The sequence below is a fragment of the Solenopsis invicta genome, chromosome 2 (genome assembly GCF_016802725.1).
Source record: "Solenopsis invicta isolate M01_SB chromosome 2, UNIL_Sinv_3.0, whole genome shotgun sequence".
In the NCBI taxonomy this organism is placed as follows: domain Eukaryota; kingdom Metazoa; phylum Arthropoda; class Insecta; order Hymenoptera; family Formicidae; genus Solenopsis; species Solenopsis invicta.
This window is the reverse complement of record NC_052665.1, coordinates 16,371,637-16,388,264: the sequence shown is the minus strand read 5'-3', so window position 1 is coordinate 16,388,264 and position 16,628 is coordinate 16,371,637. Positions and strand designations below refer to the sequence as shown.

At 37.6% G+C, this 16,628-nt stretch overlaps 1 protein-coding gene across 4 annotated transcripts in view; it reads left to right on the top strand.

The window, feature by feature from the left end:
• The window catches only part of LOC105197501 (cadherin-87A), a 216,313-nt gene that overhangs the window by 28,910 nt on the left and 170,775 nt on the right, over positions 1–16,628 (top strand). For all 4 annotated transcript variants that reach the window (XM_011163907.3, XM_039445780.1, XM_039445781.1 and 1 more), the window contains exon 3: positions 10,141–10,182. In XM_011163907.3, the coding sequence (XP_011162209.1) occupies positions 10,141–10,182 (42 nt within the window). The remainder of the gene's footprint in view (positions 1–10,140; positions 10,183–16,628) is intronic.

Below are 16,628 nucleotides of genomic sequence, written 5' to 3'. Positions count from 1 at the left end.
AATTACTTTAATTAATATAATTAGCGTAATTTAATTATCTTGATTTGAAGATGTTCACTTAAAAATATTTTGAGAAATAATTGTATAATTATTGAGTTTTAATTGTATGAGACAATTTAACGTCATCAGAAGTATCCAACTCCCGCGAAGCAAGTCAGTTCATGCTAGTTCACAGTTTGTTTGCCATTATGTCCAATATAAATGATTGGAATATTCTGTTCGATTATAAATTGTATCGTGTGGAGAACAATACAAATACTTAGAGTGATCACGATGCCGCGATAACTTCACTTCCTTGTTTGATCACGTTGAATCGATTGTTTGATCGCGGTGGTCGATGAGATTGGCAAGCGGGTAATTAATGATAAAGGAGAATGTTTGTTTTACCTCAGGCAAACTAATTGTACGAGCGGAAGTGGATTATCTGGATCCACTGCGCGATAAAACGCTGCCGCAATTAATGCGCGATTCCATTTTTTTTATTCCGATGAACAAATTGTTCCAGATTAAATATCCAAGAGGAATGAAGTACGTTTGATTTTAATAAAAGGATCGAATTCTTTTTTTATCTAATCGCCTCTCGGAAATATATCAGCAAAGAACACGTAATTTGACGTAGTTTATAGAGCTTCGGAACTTTACAAATTGAATCTTGCCTTGATGTATCGAAGAAAAATCGATTTCCTAATTGATCAAAGCAGTTTTAATTAATATAAGAATGAAAAGAATTTCTCGAGGAACTTTCCGGAGAGAGATTCTCTTTAGATATTTTAGATTATTCCGTACAAAAAGTTACGCGAATAATAAAAGAAATGATTTAAGGTTTATACTTCACATTCAGCGAGCGTTGCCGTAAAAAGAAAGCGTTCTACCTCATTCTCTCTCTCTCTCTCTCTCTCTCTCTCTCTCTCCCTCTCTCTCTCTCTCTACAGCATCTTTTTCTCCTTTGAGAGGGATACCGCGATTAAACTTTAAACAATGTCATAAGGTGTTCTCGAGTGAAGTTTCGCGCAACTTTCGCGCATCTTCAAAGTTCTTCCTGCTATTTTCCGGCGAAGGGAGTTAACCAGGGCCGCGGCTTTGCGTACGCGTTATCTCGGGGACGTACGGCGCGTCGCTTAATCTGCTAAATTACCGTGTACAGTCGAAGAGCGAGATCTTCGAGGATTACGGCTTAATGAAATTTGAACCCGGTGGATTTGCTCGTGGTACAGGCGCGTACCCGCACAGCCCCTTTCCCCCCGCCCCCCTCCCGACGCGAGTACATACATACGTAACTCCACGAAATCTCGACCTTAAGACCGGCACTTACCCTTACAAAGACAAATTCGTTGAGGAGACATTCTAAGGAACCGTCGCAACAGTAGGACCGTAGTCGCGTGTTTCGGTAATCCGACGGATGTAATCGCCTCCTCTACGTACGTAAAGGCGAAGTGAAATCCGTTAAGTCGTCTTCATCTTGTAAGATACAGCCGCGATATCGTCCGCTGTTCGAATAGGGACAGAGGGGACCTATTCCGCTATTCCGACTGTGCGGGATCCGCGCGCGAATTATCTTGCATCGGGATCGCGTCGAATTGTGTCGTGATTCTCACGCTAATATAGCTGAGACAAGTGGCAGAGTAAAATCCGTTTGTCTTTGATCGACCTTACTTCTTGCAGATAAGAGCGTTCGGATGTTACTGAGCAATCGCGCTACTTACGAGCAACCTCAACAGATCTGACAATAGCATTTTTTTTTATGCAGTGATACATTATTTATGTTTTTACTTGATACAAAGGCTTCTTACAAAAATCTTTCAATGTAATAATGCGGCATTTTGTAATAAGGCGAGTCTAAGCAAAAGTTTAATTAGCACATCATATCTTTTCGTTGCGATATATTTACTATTTATTCATTACTACTTTCAACATTTAATTTCAATGAGTAAGCTTTAAATGAAGTTTCTATTGTATTTTCTTGAAATCTCTTCTTGGTTCGTAATCCGAGATAACTGACGTGAGTATTAAGGGTCTTTTACGTCTTCAAGTTAAATAACAATTAAGCATTAAGTAGCAATTACCGGCTACAAAAGCGACGCCGAGGTGGCCGCTTTGGCCTCGCCATATTGCAATATCAAAGACCGTATTAATCTCTTCCTTGCATCCTAAAAGATGCTCGACGCTCGTGAAGTATTCAACGATTGATCACGAAATCGTCCTCCGTTTGGAGAAGAGAGAAAATTGCCAACCCTCTTTTGTTTTTTAAAAAAGGGACGGCCATCGCGCGGTGAGAAAAAAAAGTAGCGATTAGAATTACGTCTCTCTCTCTTTACACGATCTTTCTTCTTTCTGCTGCCGTCCCTTTTTCACGCGCGCAACCGTCGGAAACCGCGCTGTTCTCACGTAAATGCGCATAAATTTTCTCGCCCTTCCCCCTCGCCTCCCCCTCCCCCTCCCCCATCCTGTCCTCGCATCTTGCTTTTTTTTCCTTTGCCGGCGGAGAGACTTTAATTCCTCGGTCGTCTTAATCAAAAGTTACGGTCCCGTTGTTTTGCGCTGAGTTAAAGCGTCGCGCTACGCGGCCATGGAGACGCGCGCGCGCGCGCGCGCGCGAACGCTTATGAAAATGGATTTTAATTCGGTGAAAGTGAAAAACCGAGTTAATCTTACTCGACAGTCGCGCATTGCCGGATGAGATTAAAATTTCGAATCGTCCGACGGGAGAGAATTCAGGAAATTATTCGAGCGAGCGCTTTGTCGAGGCGCAAGGCTGCAACATCTCGAAGTGATCATTTAAATATTTCCATGCATTTGTGCGATTTGATTAAGCCGGAGTCCTATTTTATCTGACTGTCGCATAAGTGACGAAAGTGCCGTGTGATGTTTGAATGCATATTTGCTTTCTCAATAATGGAAAGAATTCGTTGCGTAACGAATTAATGTACAAAATATATTGGCAAAAGTCTTGGTATCTCTTTTGGCATTGCTCTTGTTGCAGACTATCAACACTAACAGATATTACGACAAATTATTTTAGAAAGGTAACTTCAAGAGTTGTTTTTAACAAAAAGTTCGTGTTATTTAAATTATTTACAGTATTTTATTAGCGAAAACGAAAGCGAAAAAAAAAGAATATGTGCATGACTATAATTTACAAGCTTCGAAAAGGGAAAAAAATAGATACTGCAAAAAACATTTGCGACGAAATTGGAAATTCCCAATGTTTTTTTCGATATAAGCGCTATAAATAAAACGACAACATTTTTTTATAAATCAAACGACAACCTTTTTTTTTTATAGACAACTCTTGACGTCACATTTCCAATATATAATTCGTCGTAGTGTCTGCCAGTGTTAACATGTGTAACAAGAAGGATTAAGATTTCTGTTCCAATTCAATACAACTTACATATAATTGAAATTTATAAAAATTGACTTGAAAGTTACAGCAATCGCTTATTGGTGTAGATTCGTTTTGCACCTTACTGTTATTCGATATTTCTTAGTGTTTAAAGTCCGCAATCGCCACCGATTACGGAATTTAAATCGCTCTAGTCGAGTATTTACAAAGCTGCTTGCTTCCGCTTTGATTACTTTTATAAGCCAATCGACTTCCGTTAATGATCGGTTTTAGCTAATGGGATAGACCGAGGAGGAAATTAGAAAGATACGATCGCGGATTGAGCGAGGAAGAAAGAGAGCAAGGGTGGAAGGAAGACAAAGGGTGGAGGTTAAATAGGTACCTTCGCAGCCTTATCTACGCTTTTCGCTCGCGAATCTCGTAAACTTTTGATGTTATCCGCTCGGATAAGAGAATTCCTGCTTCGCGGGATGAAGGAACGCACAAATCTTCTAGGTGCAGGATAACAAACAGCTTGCGCGCTAAAGCAGAAGCAATTATAGTCGATTAACATGCATTGTCTAATTAGACCATTTAACTCTTGTATCGCGCATCATACGATATCTGCCGCTTTCAAAATGATAAAGGAAGATAGACATTTAGTATTAATAAGCACGAGAGAGATGATAAAATATTAACATATGTTTCACCTTTACTGCTATAAATATCTATCCCTTTTTATCGTCGTGGATGTAACAAATCTAAAAAAATATCGGTACGATCCTTAAATAACCTCTTGTTTAATAATAACGTTGATTTTGGATGTGAGTTACGCCGCTGGTTGCCTACCCACGCTAATAAAGGCATTGTTGCGGAGAATTATGAACTAATTAACTCTTCGCGCCCAGGATTACATCGCGCGTGCTTGAGTAGGTGTAGTTGCGCAAGCCACAGCAATGTCCGATTTGCAGGGGAATTGTAACGAATTTCTATGTTAATTAAGTCGGAACTTTCAACGAGCGACGAGACGCGTTGACGATTTCCGTTCATTTTGTAGAAAGTCGACTTACGCGGTCGATCTTTGTATAATGAACGATTTCTTTATAATATCAGCTTTCTTAGAGTAAATGCCATAGAATCGGTAATTATTAGAAAGTCTAGTTTTTCGTTGGGCTTTTATTATATATCTTAAACTATCTTATTTTAATAAAAATATTTCGATAATACATGTAAATAATATGTATAATTATACGGCTATGCGTTAATACATTAATAACATTGTATATTCATTTTTTGCAATTATAGAGAAGCTATAGTTCCGCATTTATAATGAATGTTCTTTATAATATAACGCATGACGTGCAAGAATTATTACGCAATTAGATCTTCTTAAATGCAAGAGCCGCTTAGTGTAACGTCATCTTCTATTAACACATAACCAGGAATAAATAATATGAAGTAGATGCAAGAAGAAAATTAATTTTCGTTGCTTCCTGTACGTTTAATCCTGTTACGAAGCACGGCGGAAAATAGAAAAGAAGTGGTTCGTGTATCATCATCCATTTTTTAGAAAATCATTTTTATTCGATACTTTGAAGCTTTAATGATTTTTTAAAATAATTTAAATACAATGTCTTTTTGAGAGATATGACTTTAGATAGTGTACTGTAAATAGTGTACATATAGAAAATGTGATGTTAAACATAAAAATTTTTATTTGAAAAGAATTTCAAGGAAATTGTATGCTGCTTATTTGGGAACGGAATAAATTAAGAAAATCTATATTGCGCGGAGAAATAGCTTAAACGTTTTATTTGTAAAACGCTGAGAAATACTTAGATATCTTATAAAATAGGTAAGCTGAAGTAATCGTTTCATGATATTTCTCGGGAAACAATTGTGACTTGAGGAATGAAAGCGACTTATCTTATTTCTCAAATAACTGACCCAATTAAGAAATAGAATAGAAAGAGTTTAAGAGAAATAGAGTTCATTGTCTTGCCTCCAAGGTAAAAGACATTTAATTTCGTTCATCCGTGAGCCTCTAATCGTAAAATGAATTGTCCGCTACGGTATTATTTCGCTAAAACGCGGACAGCGCCCCTTTTCAGTGCTTTGCTTATTAGAGATGCACTTTAATTAGATTTTACCGCGTCTGCAGTTTACCGGACGGTTACAAAAATATTTATAGAGAAATCTTTCGGAATTCGCTTCAGACGTCGCGACGTTTATTACGATGCATATTCTTTCCGCTCCGAAGAGTTTTATATCCCGTCGAATTTTTTTTATATTATTTTGCAAGTTTAAACGTTTCCTTCTAAAATTGCGGGACACGGAGATGTTCGATCGAAAGGAGAAATACGCTCAACTTCTGCTCCGCGGGATTACTGTTTGTTTCTTCGCCTATGTTTCCGTCCTGAGACCCTCTGTTATCTCTTCGTAAAATGTGAGTTAGTGACTGTGGTAGCGGATCACCGGTTCACTTAACTCTTAAATCAGACATACTCGTGGCTTACCGACAAAGTGACTGCGGCCATTGATCCGCTTAGGCTCCCCATTGCAGTTGCAAGATACTTAATAGTTACTGTTAGCCATTTTTTTTTTTACGGAATGCAATTCCGGGATGTAATTTTTCTGAAAATAAATAATACAAAAGTTATTGACGTTGGCTATTAACATTATGAACAATCGAAAATCTTTTTAAATTCAAATTTAACTCCGGATTAGTCAAATAAAATCTTATTAACAAAAATTATAATTTTTAAAATAAAATTGCGCATTTTAAAAATCGAAGATACAAATATTAGGTGTTCTGATTAGTTTTGAGGGCTCACTGTAGATAACTGTAGCTACATGTCTATTAGAGATATTTTGAAAGTTGATACGTAATTTCAAAGTTTGGACATTTCTACAAATAATTTGACACTGTGCATTCGTAAATATAATCTTTTTAGTGAGATTGAAAATGGAACGTGATAAAGACAAGAGCATTTTCGTCGTCTATTATTTTACCGCTTTGATTTGAAGAAAACGGCTGTCAAAGCTCATTTCAGAAACTTATTTCGAGCCCGCTCCCTCAATTACGAGAGTATTGGTATCGATGATTTAAAAGTGGCGATTTGAAAGACAAAGAACGTTCAGGTCATTTTTTTTATCGCGGAATCCATTTTGCCAAAAAAGTGAGAAAAAGCTCTAACGGTGGAAAATATTTTGAATAAAATATAATTTAACATCTTTCTCTAAAATAAAAATGTTTTTTTTTTGCAAAAAAATCAAAATTAGAATGAAACACTTAATATATTGCGAATTCGCGTTATTTCTCATTCTTTTCACCCTCAAGCAAAAACAAAAGAGCAATGGAAGCGAAACGTTTTTTTTTCCAATTTTCTCCCTTTTATTTGGAAGCGTCAGTTTGCGATGTAATAGAGTTACGAGCTGTTTGGGAGTTTTGCATGCCGAACGTGCTCGAACGTTAAAGTGTGCGTGAAGCACGCATGTAACAACCGATACTACTTCGAGATCTTGAACTGTCGTGTTACGACAGTCTGTTGCCCTCCTCTTCTCCTTCCCCGTAGTCGAGAGGGGAAACTTTCACTATAAAGCTGTTGCTTCGTCGTCACGACTGACAGCTCCATTTGCGACGTTAAGGGAAAAATTCCTCGCGAGAAAGACTAATCGAAAGTATGCTTGCAGACTGGCTGTGTGAGTTTTTCCGACTTCGTGAGGAGCCTCGCGTTTCTCGCTCATACAGTTCCCTTCGTCCGACACTACATTCAACGCCACGCAAATGCGGCCAGAAAAGTTGCGAAAGCGTAGGTCTGCGCAGAATAGAAATTAATCCACCGGCGATGAATAGACTTTTCTCTATTTTCTTTCGAGTAATCATATTTTGAATCAGCGCCTACATTGGATAAAATAGAACGTCTTGCACTCTTTTTGTTTATTTTAACATTTTTCAACTGGAATTTTATGCGCTTTATTTCTCGTCTTAAATCATCTTACGTTCTTGATAGATTGCCGCGATAATTAACAGATCGGTGGTTAGTTCATGTCAATTAAATCGTGACGTGCACAAATTTGCTCGCGTATTAAACAGGGAAGTTTAGATCGGGCTTACGACACGATACCCAACCGCAATCCCGAATGCGAGAAATTTTGGCAAATGGGTTATACGATGGGTTGTACGATCCATTGCCTCGGGGACGGTCAGCGGTCGTAGGCCGTGCAAGGTTGACAGTAAGATAGATTTATAAGCCAAAGTTTCGCCGACTGCCTGGCCATTTATCATAACTAACGCGCTGGATCACGTTAGTCAACCCTTTAACTAGCGCACATAGACACACGCGACACTTTACTTGCGACACTCTCTACTGCATTGCCCTAATATATGCCGCGTGCGATTATTATCTTCCGCGATACTAACAGAGTAAGGAACTGTCGATTAATGTTGCTATATAAAGTTTTATCTTTTTTATCATAGGGTTCTTTAGTTTAAATTATGTTTATTAACTTTTTATTGTTGATATTCATCGCGACAGTTATTATGATATGCGCGTTTCTCGTTCTATTCTTATTTATTTAGAATGCATTGTCTTTACCATTCATTTTTCTTAAATTAAATTAGATGTTCACGGACGCAATTAATTTTTTTCTAAAAATTAATACTGATTCCTTTCATAGGTTGTATTATTAAAGATTAACGCATTCGCATTTTAGCTTACAATTAAAAGCTTAGAGAGAAGTAGAACATATGTATTACCTCTAATAATCTATTATAGTGCAATTTTTTTAAATTAATGTAAGAACGAAGAAATGCATTATTTCGGATCATTCGGATCATAAATATTTTTTTGCTTTATCGCTAATTACATTGGACTTAAAAAATCGGTTTCCTTTAATTGCTACACAGGATTTACGGATCACTGTGATTCTTAGCCCAAGAGGATTATTCATTGGTCGAGGAATTCACTGTGACAATCGGCGCCGTTCCTCGTTAAGACGCCACGCTGAACGCACCATTGTCTAATTAATGAAGTTACCGAATTGCACTCAAAGTAAAATGCACCACAATAGATTGCAGATACTGGCACCGGGTGGACCGGATTTCTATGGCGTATTGACGCGCAACAGTGCCCTAATCTATTCTGGCTTTATATCATCCGTATTCATCTCGCACAATGCGCCGCGGTATTAATCCGCACACAAAGCTAATTGTGTCATATTATATTATACGGCGATATATTTCCGCCGTCTTCGTTCCTTCTGTCTCTCACATCACCGGAAAATTTATTATTCGAAGACGATGCGCAATGCAAAAATCTACCTCGTTAAGAGCATTGGCTTTTCAACCTGTCCGTTTAAAACGAAAGCTGCAATGATTGGGAATACGGCGATAGATCTCTAGTACGCGATTTTCATTAAAGAAAATTAAAACTCCAAGTTTACAATATGACAGAATCGCGTACACGCGCGATAGAAACGTATGGATTCGCGTATGACATTCTTGCGGAAGGGGATTCAGTCGAAATTGCTTCGACTGCAAAGTTCTGTAACTGATATATGTCTCTTTGTAGCACTCCGTATAGACGTAAGTCAATACGTTCTGACATTACCTAGCCGATTCGTTGTACCATTCGTGTTTGCGTTTAATCTCTTTCCTTAGCTCCGAGCTACCGGAGCACCGACATAAAGGCATCGTAAAGTATCCGCTTTGATCTCTTTGCGCGACGGCGTAGCCTTCGTAATGGATACGACGGCGCGGCGAGATTATGCATTTATTGGAGATTATGCCGATATAACGTCTAGTCGTAGAAAAAAATTGCAAGGGCTGCGTCTCTCTCTCGGTGCTGTCTCGTAGTAGATGATGGGAATTGAAATATCAAGGAGATGGAAAGCGCAAGGATAAGAGGCAAGACTTTTTGAAAGATGTAATGAGAAATCCGAGAGAGACGATTTCCTCCAATCCTTGACACGCAGTGTCGTTTTTTAACATCTTTATTCCATTGTAAAAGTTTATCAGATATCATTTTTCTGCGCACTCGCAATTTAGTTTTTATTATGGGTATACCTCCGGGATCCGAAGTAAGTGTCTCCGAAGTAAGTGTCTCTATCCGAATGCGCGCATTGCCTTTTCCACTTCGGACCGCTGTTCGACGAATACTAAATGGCGAATAACTCATTTATCGAAGAAAGTAGTTCTCCCCGCCGATTCTCGTAGCCGCGAGCCTTCAATTCGCAACCACCGCCGCCGCCGCCGCCGCCGCCGCCGCCATCGAAGATGCCGCCGCGAGAATTTCAGATCGTTATTTACCTTGCCGGGAGTTCAGAGACCGGGGGCTCGCGTATGCAAATAGATATTTCATTCCTGTCTGCGGGAACAAGGATCGAGGTTGGGGGATAAGGTGATTTTCTCGAGGGAAATTCAGCGCGGGGCACTCCGATTCGCCGAGTGGTGGTGCGTTTCTCGTTTGTCTGTCTTTTTTTCCCTCCCATCCTACCCCATTGAGCGAACTGCGATAGAAACAGGCTGCGCGGCGATGTACTTTCCTTCGATCTCGATTTATTTTCCCCGATGATTTCTTCGGCTGGGCGCCACCGTCAATCTGACAGCGGATCTGGTCTATGTTAGATCCGTAGGTTTAGAAACTGATCTATTCGTAAGCGGATTTCTCGTATGCTTGAGAGAGATGAGAGAGATTCGCTTTCGTAAATTATTTTATTCGCTGATCTAATTTCCGCGTCCGTAAATATTTAGATTAGATAGAATGCGAGAGAATGTGACGTTCGCTAACAATGAAACGTTTCTTTCTTTTTTTCAGTGAGGAATACGGAAGTCGAGGATATCTGAGACGACCGATTGGGTGAGTACAACCGACTGCTGAGAATTCTTACACTAAACGTAATCTCGGTTTAAGCCGCCACTAGAATTCAAGCCTTCAGGGGCCGAGCGATAATATCTAAAACCAAAGAATTAAGCCGGCATGCCCGTTCCGACGCATCTTACGTTCTCTCGAAAGCACGGATGAGAGTACAGGGGATAGAAACAAGAAATATAATACAATCGCGTAGAATAATTCTCATTAAAATTTTTTTATCGTACTTTTGTTTATATTATGTTACAAGAAAATAGTTGTCTTATTATTTACATCGAATGAAATGTAAGTAATGAGGAATTAACAAATAATTTTAGTTAATTTGATCTCTATTTTAGATTAACGTTAAACAATGATTTACATGCAATCGCGAAATCAAGCAAACTAAAACCGATTCGTTATAATGTATGATAAAAAGAAGATACTACATAAGTTTTCTTGTAAACATAGACGTGTAATATGTGATTGGTTCATATCCGTAAATCCGTCCTGCCAATAATCATCATATGTAACTCGATACATTTTATCGCAACCTAAGCCGAAGTTTCATCGACACTCGTTAGATCGGAGTAATATCTACTCGGTAAATCGAAATGCGCGGAATCCACGAAGTGTCGGAAGATTAGTTTCCTAGCAACCGAAATTGGAGTGGGCTTTGCGCGCCTCGCCCATTACAAGGACTTTAACTCAGCCTCGCCTTAATTACAACACATTTACGGATTAAAGACTGCGATATTTATAAAGGTCCTGTCGACTGGAAGTCGACTAAAGTCCGAATGTGCGACCTAAAAGTCCATTCGTTACTAAACAAGCGACCTAAAATTTCACCTTTAATAAGAATATTCATTACTTATCGTTGTTTTAAAATCTTCTATACAAAAGTATATTAAACTTCTTTGCTATCGCGTAGGTATATTGTAATAATTATAATAATTTGTTTAAAAAATCTAGTCGATGCTTAAATTGTATTCGTTATTTTTATTATTCACAAATTTTTCTTATTGAACTCATCATGATTTAATTAATCAGAGACTTTGTGGATTATATTATCAGCTTAGGACTAAGGGATGAGCTCCGTAATCACACACCCTTGCGGAGCAATGTTTCCATTAATTTAGGGACTTAAGGGAATTAAGATAACGAATTTTATTGGATGAATTGAAACTTTAAGTCACTTATAGAAACTGAGTCGATCTATTCACGTAAATTCTTATTTTTAACAAATATTTCATACAGGATATCTCGCAATTATCAATACAATATTTTGGTAGCGAATTATGAAGATTAATTAAAATTACAACAATTATAATATGAAAATGTAGATACATCTCTTTTTTTAGTATTAGGGTTTTCAGTAGTTCCGAAATATTATTACATAGTGTAATTATAAAATGTTCTCTATATTGATTAAAATTATAATCATGATCGTTTTTACCATGTTATTAATTTAAGAGTTGAGAAACTGAACGTTTTTCTTAAGAAAAGGGTAGGAATGCGTCTCAGGAATTTCCACTAAAATTTTATGTGGAACTCAAGTAAAAAAGTTATCCGAGCAAGAGTTAAAAAAGATCGTTATCATTCACGCTGTCTTCTTACAAGAGGTCGACGTGTGAGAACGGAGTCTTCTAAGGGATAGGGAAACGTATGAAAAGCATTTTCGCGAGAGAGGGACGACAATAGTCCCGTCTGAAAGCAGTTCTCAATTCTGGACGTCCGAAGTGGGCGCACATAAAAGTTACGAGCAAACTTGATTAAGTTCTCGGGAAGGGTTATCCACGAAGAAAGAGGGCGCATTTGTTTAGTAGGGTCAGAGAATGAAGGAAGGGTATGTGGCACAGAGAGTGCCGACTGGTCGTTAGGGATGTGTTTTCCGCGCGTAATGACGCGAGCAGTTAATCATTTTTGCTCGGAAATTTTGGCGTCACTTATATTACTTTTGCGCAATTATCTTTGTGAAAATTAATAGCCAGCTTCTTCCTCGATTTGACGAGCGAGTCTTTCATGTTTCATGTTTTATCCCGAATATAAATAGTTGAGTGACAAAATAGCGAAAGAGTCAAGTGAATATCTTGGGCAATATCTTTTGTTATTGCAGCCTTGCAAAATGCGAGTTATATAACATTACATTGTGCACGTAAAATAATTGTTACGTGTGTAATAATGTATTATATCTCATACAGCACAGAATATTACAAAATATTCCAACAGCATTGTGACTTTCAGTAATATTGCAGAAATATTGCAAATATTGCTGCAATATTTTGTAATTTTCTGTGCTGTTTCCTGGCGAAAATAATAAATGTTTATTGAAAATTTATAAGACGTTTGCTTAAATGTTTATGAGATGGAAATTTAAACATGGAATCGTTTATAAGATACTCACGACTGTTTGATAGACATTCGAAAAGTGTTGTACGTTTTCGGAATGTTACAAATGTTCGGGGAATATTTTATTAAAAGACCCTTTGAACATTTGTAACATTCCAAAAACACACAACACTTATCGAACGATCGTGTCAAACGATCGTGAACATTTCGTAAATAATTCCATGTTTAAATTTCCATCTCATAACTGCTTCATTAAATGTTATAAAATTCCAATTAAATATCTATTCAACATTTAAGCAAACCTTTTATAAATTTTCGATAAACATACTATTTTTGCCAGGAGATATCATACACGCTACCCCGGATTATAAAACAATGCGCAAAATGTGATCATATAACAATGTCTTACACGTAAAAGGTACATCTATTCGGAATGTAAGACGAAATATTTGGCATGGATTTATCTTATAACATATAAAATATTTTCATGAAGAGTTTAACTAACTCATGTAAACAGCCCTCGGCGTTTGACGCACGATGTATATAGCGCAATATCTGTACACAAGATCGTTGTGTTTATCACTCGCGCGTCGAGCCATGAGAACCCGTAGGCCCGAGAGGTCTTGCGTCGTATTGCATCTTACGGGACACCATCGCGGCATGTATGCAAATATGTGAAGCGCAATCGTTCCCTTAATCTGCGATTAATTGCGAGATGTCGCAATATGAACGTCGCGCGCGCGCGTGTGTGATAAGGAATCAAATTTAAAATTCGTTCGATAGTTTCCTCAAACGATAATTAACTTTCCGGGGATTTGAATATTCAAGCAAATTTTCAATTTTGAGTTATTCCGCCTCGAATTCGAACACGTACAAAAAAGTGACATACGTTTGGAACACTGTGACATTTTATTTTGGAATGTTGGAGGAGTAATATCAAAATTTTTTCAGACTTTTTAGAGCCCGAAAACACGATCAGCCACCAATGACTCGACTGGACTAGAAAAGTGGCGAAAAAATTATTGGATCACAAACGGTTAATTTGTTTAATTTGATTGACTTCACAAAGATGTTAAGACCCGTGCAGCACAGACTAGTAACACCATATTACAAAATATTGCTTCACTGTTTCAGCAATATTGTGGCAACGATAAAATGTCCACTTCAGAAATATTGATACGTAATGTTGCAATAACATTAATACAATATTACATATGGCTGCAACATTACGTATCAATATATCCGAAGCGGACGTTTCATCAACGTTGCTGCAACGTTGCTGAAACATTGTAGCAATATTTTGCGATGCTTTTTCTATACTGTGCCGTATGTGAAATGCACAGGAATACATATAGTTAAGTAATCGTAAGTCCTTTTTATGGAAACTGTGTGGGATTTATGATAGAAAAATATGATAATTACGTCCTGCAGATCGCTGCAGTTATTCAGAGGACTCAACTAATTGTAAGTTCGCGGAGAGGTCGTCTACGAGACGAGCATTTGTTCGCGGTTTGCGAGGGTGAGAGCGGCTCGCGGAGTGGTTCATAACATCGGGCGGTGACAGTTAGTTAAAAGCGCATTTCCTCGCTCTCAGCGAAATTCTCGTCACGCGACCGTCGGCGTCGGCGTCGCCGTCGGAACTAACAGATGTAACACGTGCGAAAGCGCTTCGTCCCCGCAGCTTCGTTGCATTCGCGGGCGGCTCGCGGGCTGCTTGAGAAATCGCCGCGCGCGTTTTGTAAATTTTCCTCGCAATCCGGGACCACGGCGAAAATTCCAACCGAGATTCTTCATCGTGCGCAAGTCGCGCTAACAATCTCTGAAACAGATTTTTTTTCGATTTGATAATAATACCTGGATTGGATTGCGTTGATAAAAACGGAAATTTAATTCATAATTGAAAATGATTTAGTTATGTAATGAACATTTTTTTAACGATTCTACAATATCTGACCAATACGATTGGTTTTATATTATAGCAGCCAAAGCTCTTGAGAATGGTAATGAAATACGAATTAATCTATTTTAATAACTTTAATTAAAAGTTTTAATTAATATCTTTTATTTAATATCAATACTTTTTTAATGGCAATGTACATGGCATAGAGATCCATACAGAAAGGAACGCGCGAGCTATTATTTAAATTGCATTTTTATTTTAATTTGAAATGATAAAGGTAATATTTCTCATCATGTGAGATTACATTACCAATGTGCCAGGGACTATTTCTTTTAACATCTTGTGCTTTCATTTTTCAAAGATTCCACTTAGTCGGGTTTCAATATAATTTTGCTGGACTTAATTCAAAATTTATCCCTGAAAGTTGTTGGTTGCAAAAGGATTAATATTCTAATTTGTTTATTAAAAAGTTTTTCATAATATTAGTACACGCGTTGTGAATAAAATCTCCATTCTTTCTTCGCCGTTGTATAATTTGAAGATTATACAAATGAGTAAAACAAAGGGATTAGTCTCGGGAAAAGGCTTAAAATTAAAATCGTTTGAGCCTATCGGATTATAATTTCTAAAATTAAAATTAGGAAAACGAATCTCGATCTTGATGTTATCATAATTACGGAATCACTTTATTTGTTTTGGAATGCGCGACGGAAAGTTGTTGGAAAATAACGCGTAAGGAAAGGGTGGCTCGAACGAGGTGGTTCACGAATCTTAGAAAGGCGGAAGGGTTGTTCCCTCGACGGTGGAAGATTTGTTTAGGGTCTGTTGGGGCGACGAAGGTGGGTGGAATGGTTGGTTAGTCGGGGGAGGCTTAAACGGCGAGCAGCATCGGGCGGTGACGGCTAGTTAAGCGCATTTCCCTCGGAGAAGGGAAGTTCTCTGGCGTGAGAACGTGTCGTAGAGAACATCTGCTACCTTGCCTAAAGAGGGAACTCCGGCTCCTGCGCGCGTCCGGAAGTGACAGAAATCGCCGTTAAAATCTGCTCTTTGCGACGACCCCCTCTTCTCGTTCTAGTCGACCTTCGGGCGATCACTGACTTTCTCACTCCATCGACTCGAGTTCCTCTTATCTCGTAAAATGATAATGATGTAATCTAGTGCTGCGTATTTAATTTTTTATGGCTTGAATCGCGTTCGAAGAAAAAACTTCTAACGTAATCTTGAAATTTATTAAATCCTTAAATTTAAGCATTATGCTGTATGTGTATACATATTAAAATATTTATTCTAAAAAATGCTTTCGGTATTATATTTGACATTTTTAATCTTTCATCGAGATTAAAAGAATATAATGAAACGTTGAAGATAAAAATAAAGAAAAAAATAAAAAATTTTTTTAATATTTCAACGAACTTTATTGAGTAGGAAATATCATTTAGTTTCAGCTGAAATTTAACAATTATATCTATTTGATTATTTAAGAAATGTCTGAGAACATGATGTAAATATTCTAAAAGAAAATTTTACGTAACGGGGAAGTCTTGGAGTTTAGTGACATTTTAAACATACTTGGATATAATCTTTATTGTAAAATATATTTTGTCTAGCTTTTCCAAGGCGAAGCTAACAATTCTAGTATCTAGTGTTGCCTATTCAATCTATTGAACCAAATGTCCTGGGATAGAATATAATTGAGAGAGAAATGCTCAAAGAGAGTTTTAACGTAATGGAAATATCCTTTGGTTTGGCGGACCTCAGTTTGCGTTTCTACATTTAAAACCAGTGGGAGTAATTAAATTCTCCTCGAGAGATTGTTACGCGCTGCATATTATGCTGGTTATTTGATCGTTCTTAAATGAGAGTTGTAACGATTATAAGGGAAATTCTCATAGCTATCTTTTGCGAAACTTTCTTATTCAGTCGCGTCGTTCGTTTTAATTTTGCAGGGTGACATAAATGGCAAGGGAAAGGATTTCCTTTTTAAAAGACACTTTTCGTTGGAAGTCTAGCTGTACACTTGCAATTATTTTTCTATATTTTTCTACAACAAAGTATAAATCATTTATACAAACGTACAAAATTTCACAAGAGGGAAAAGCAAGTTCTGCGATCGTTAGTCCTTCGTCGGACATTCAGATAAAAATAATTTTACGTAATTAAATATTCAGAAAGCATAGAAACAGTTGTAAAGAATTTTTTAGTTAAA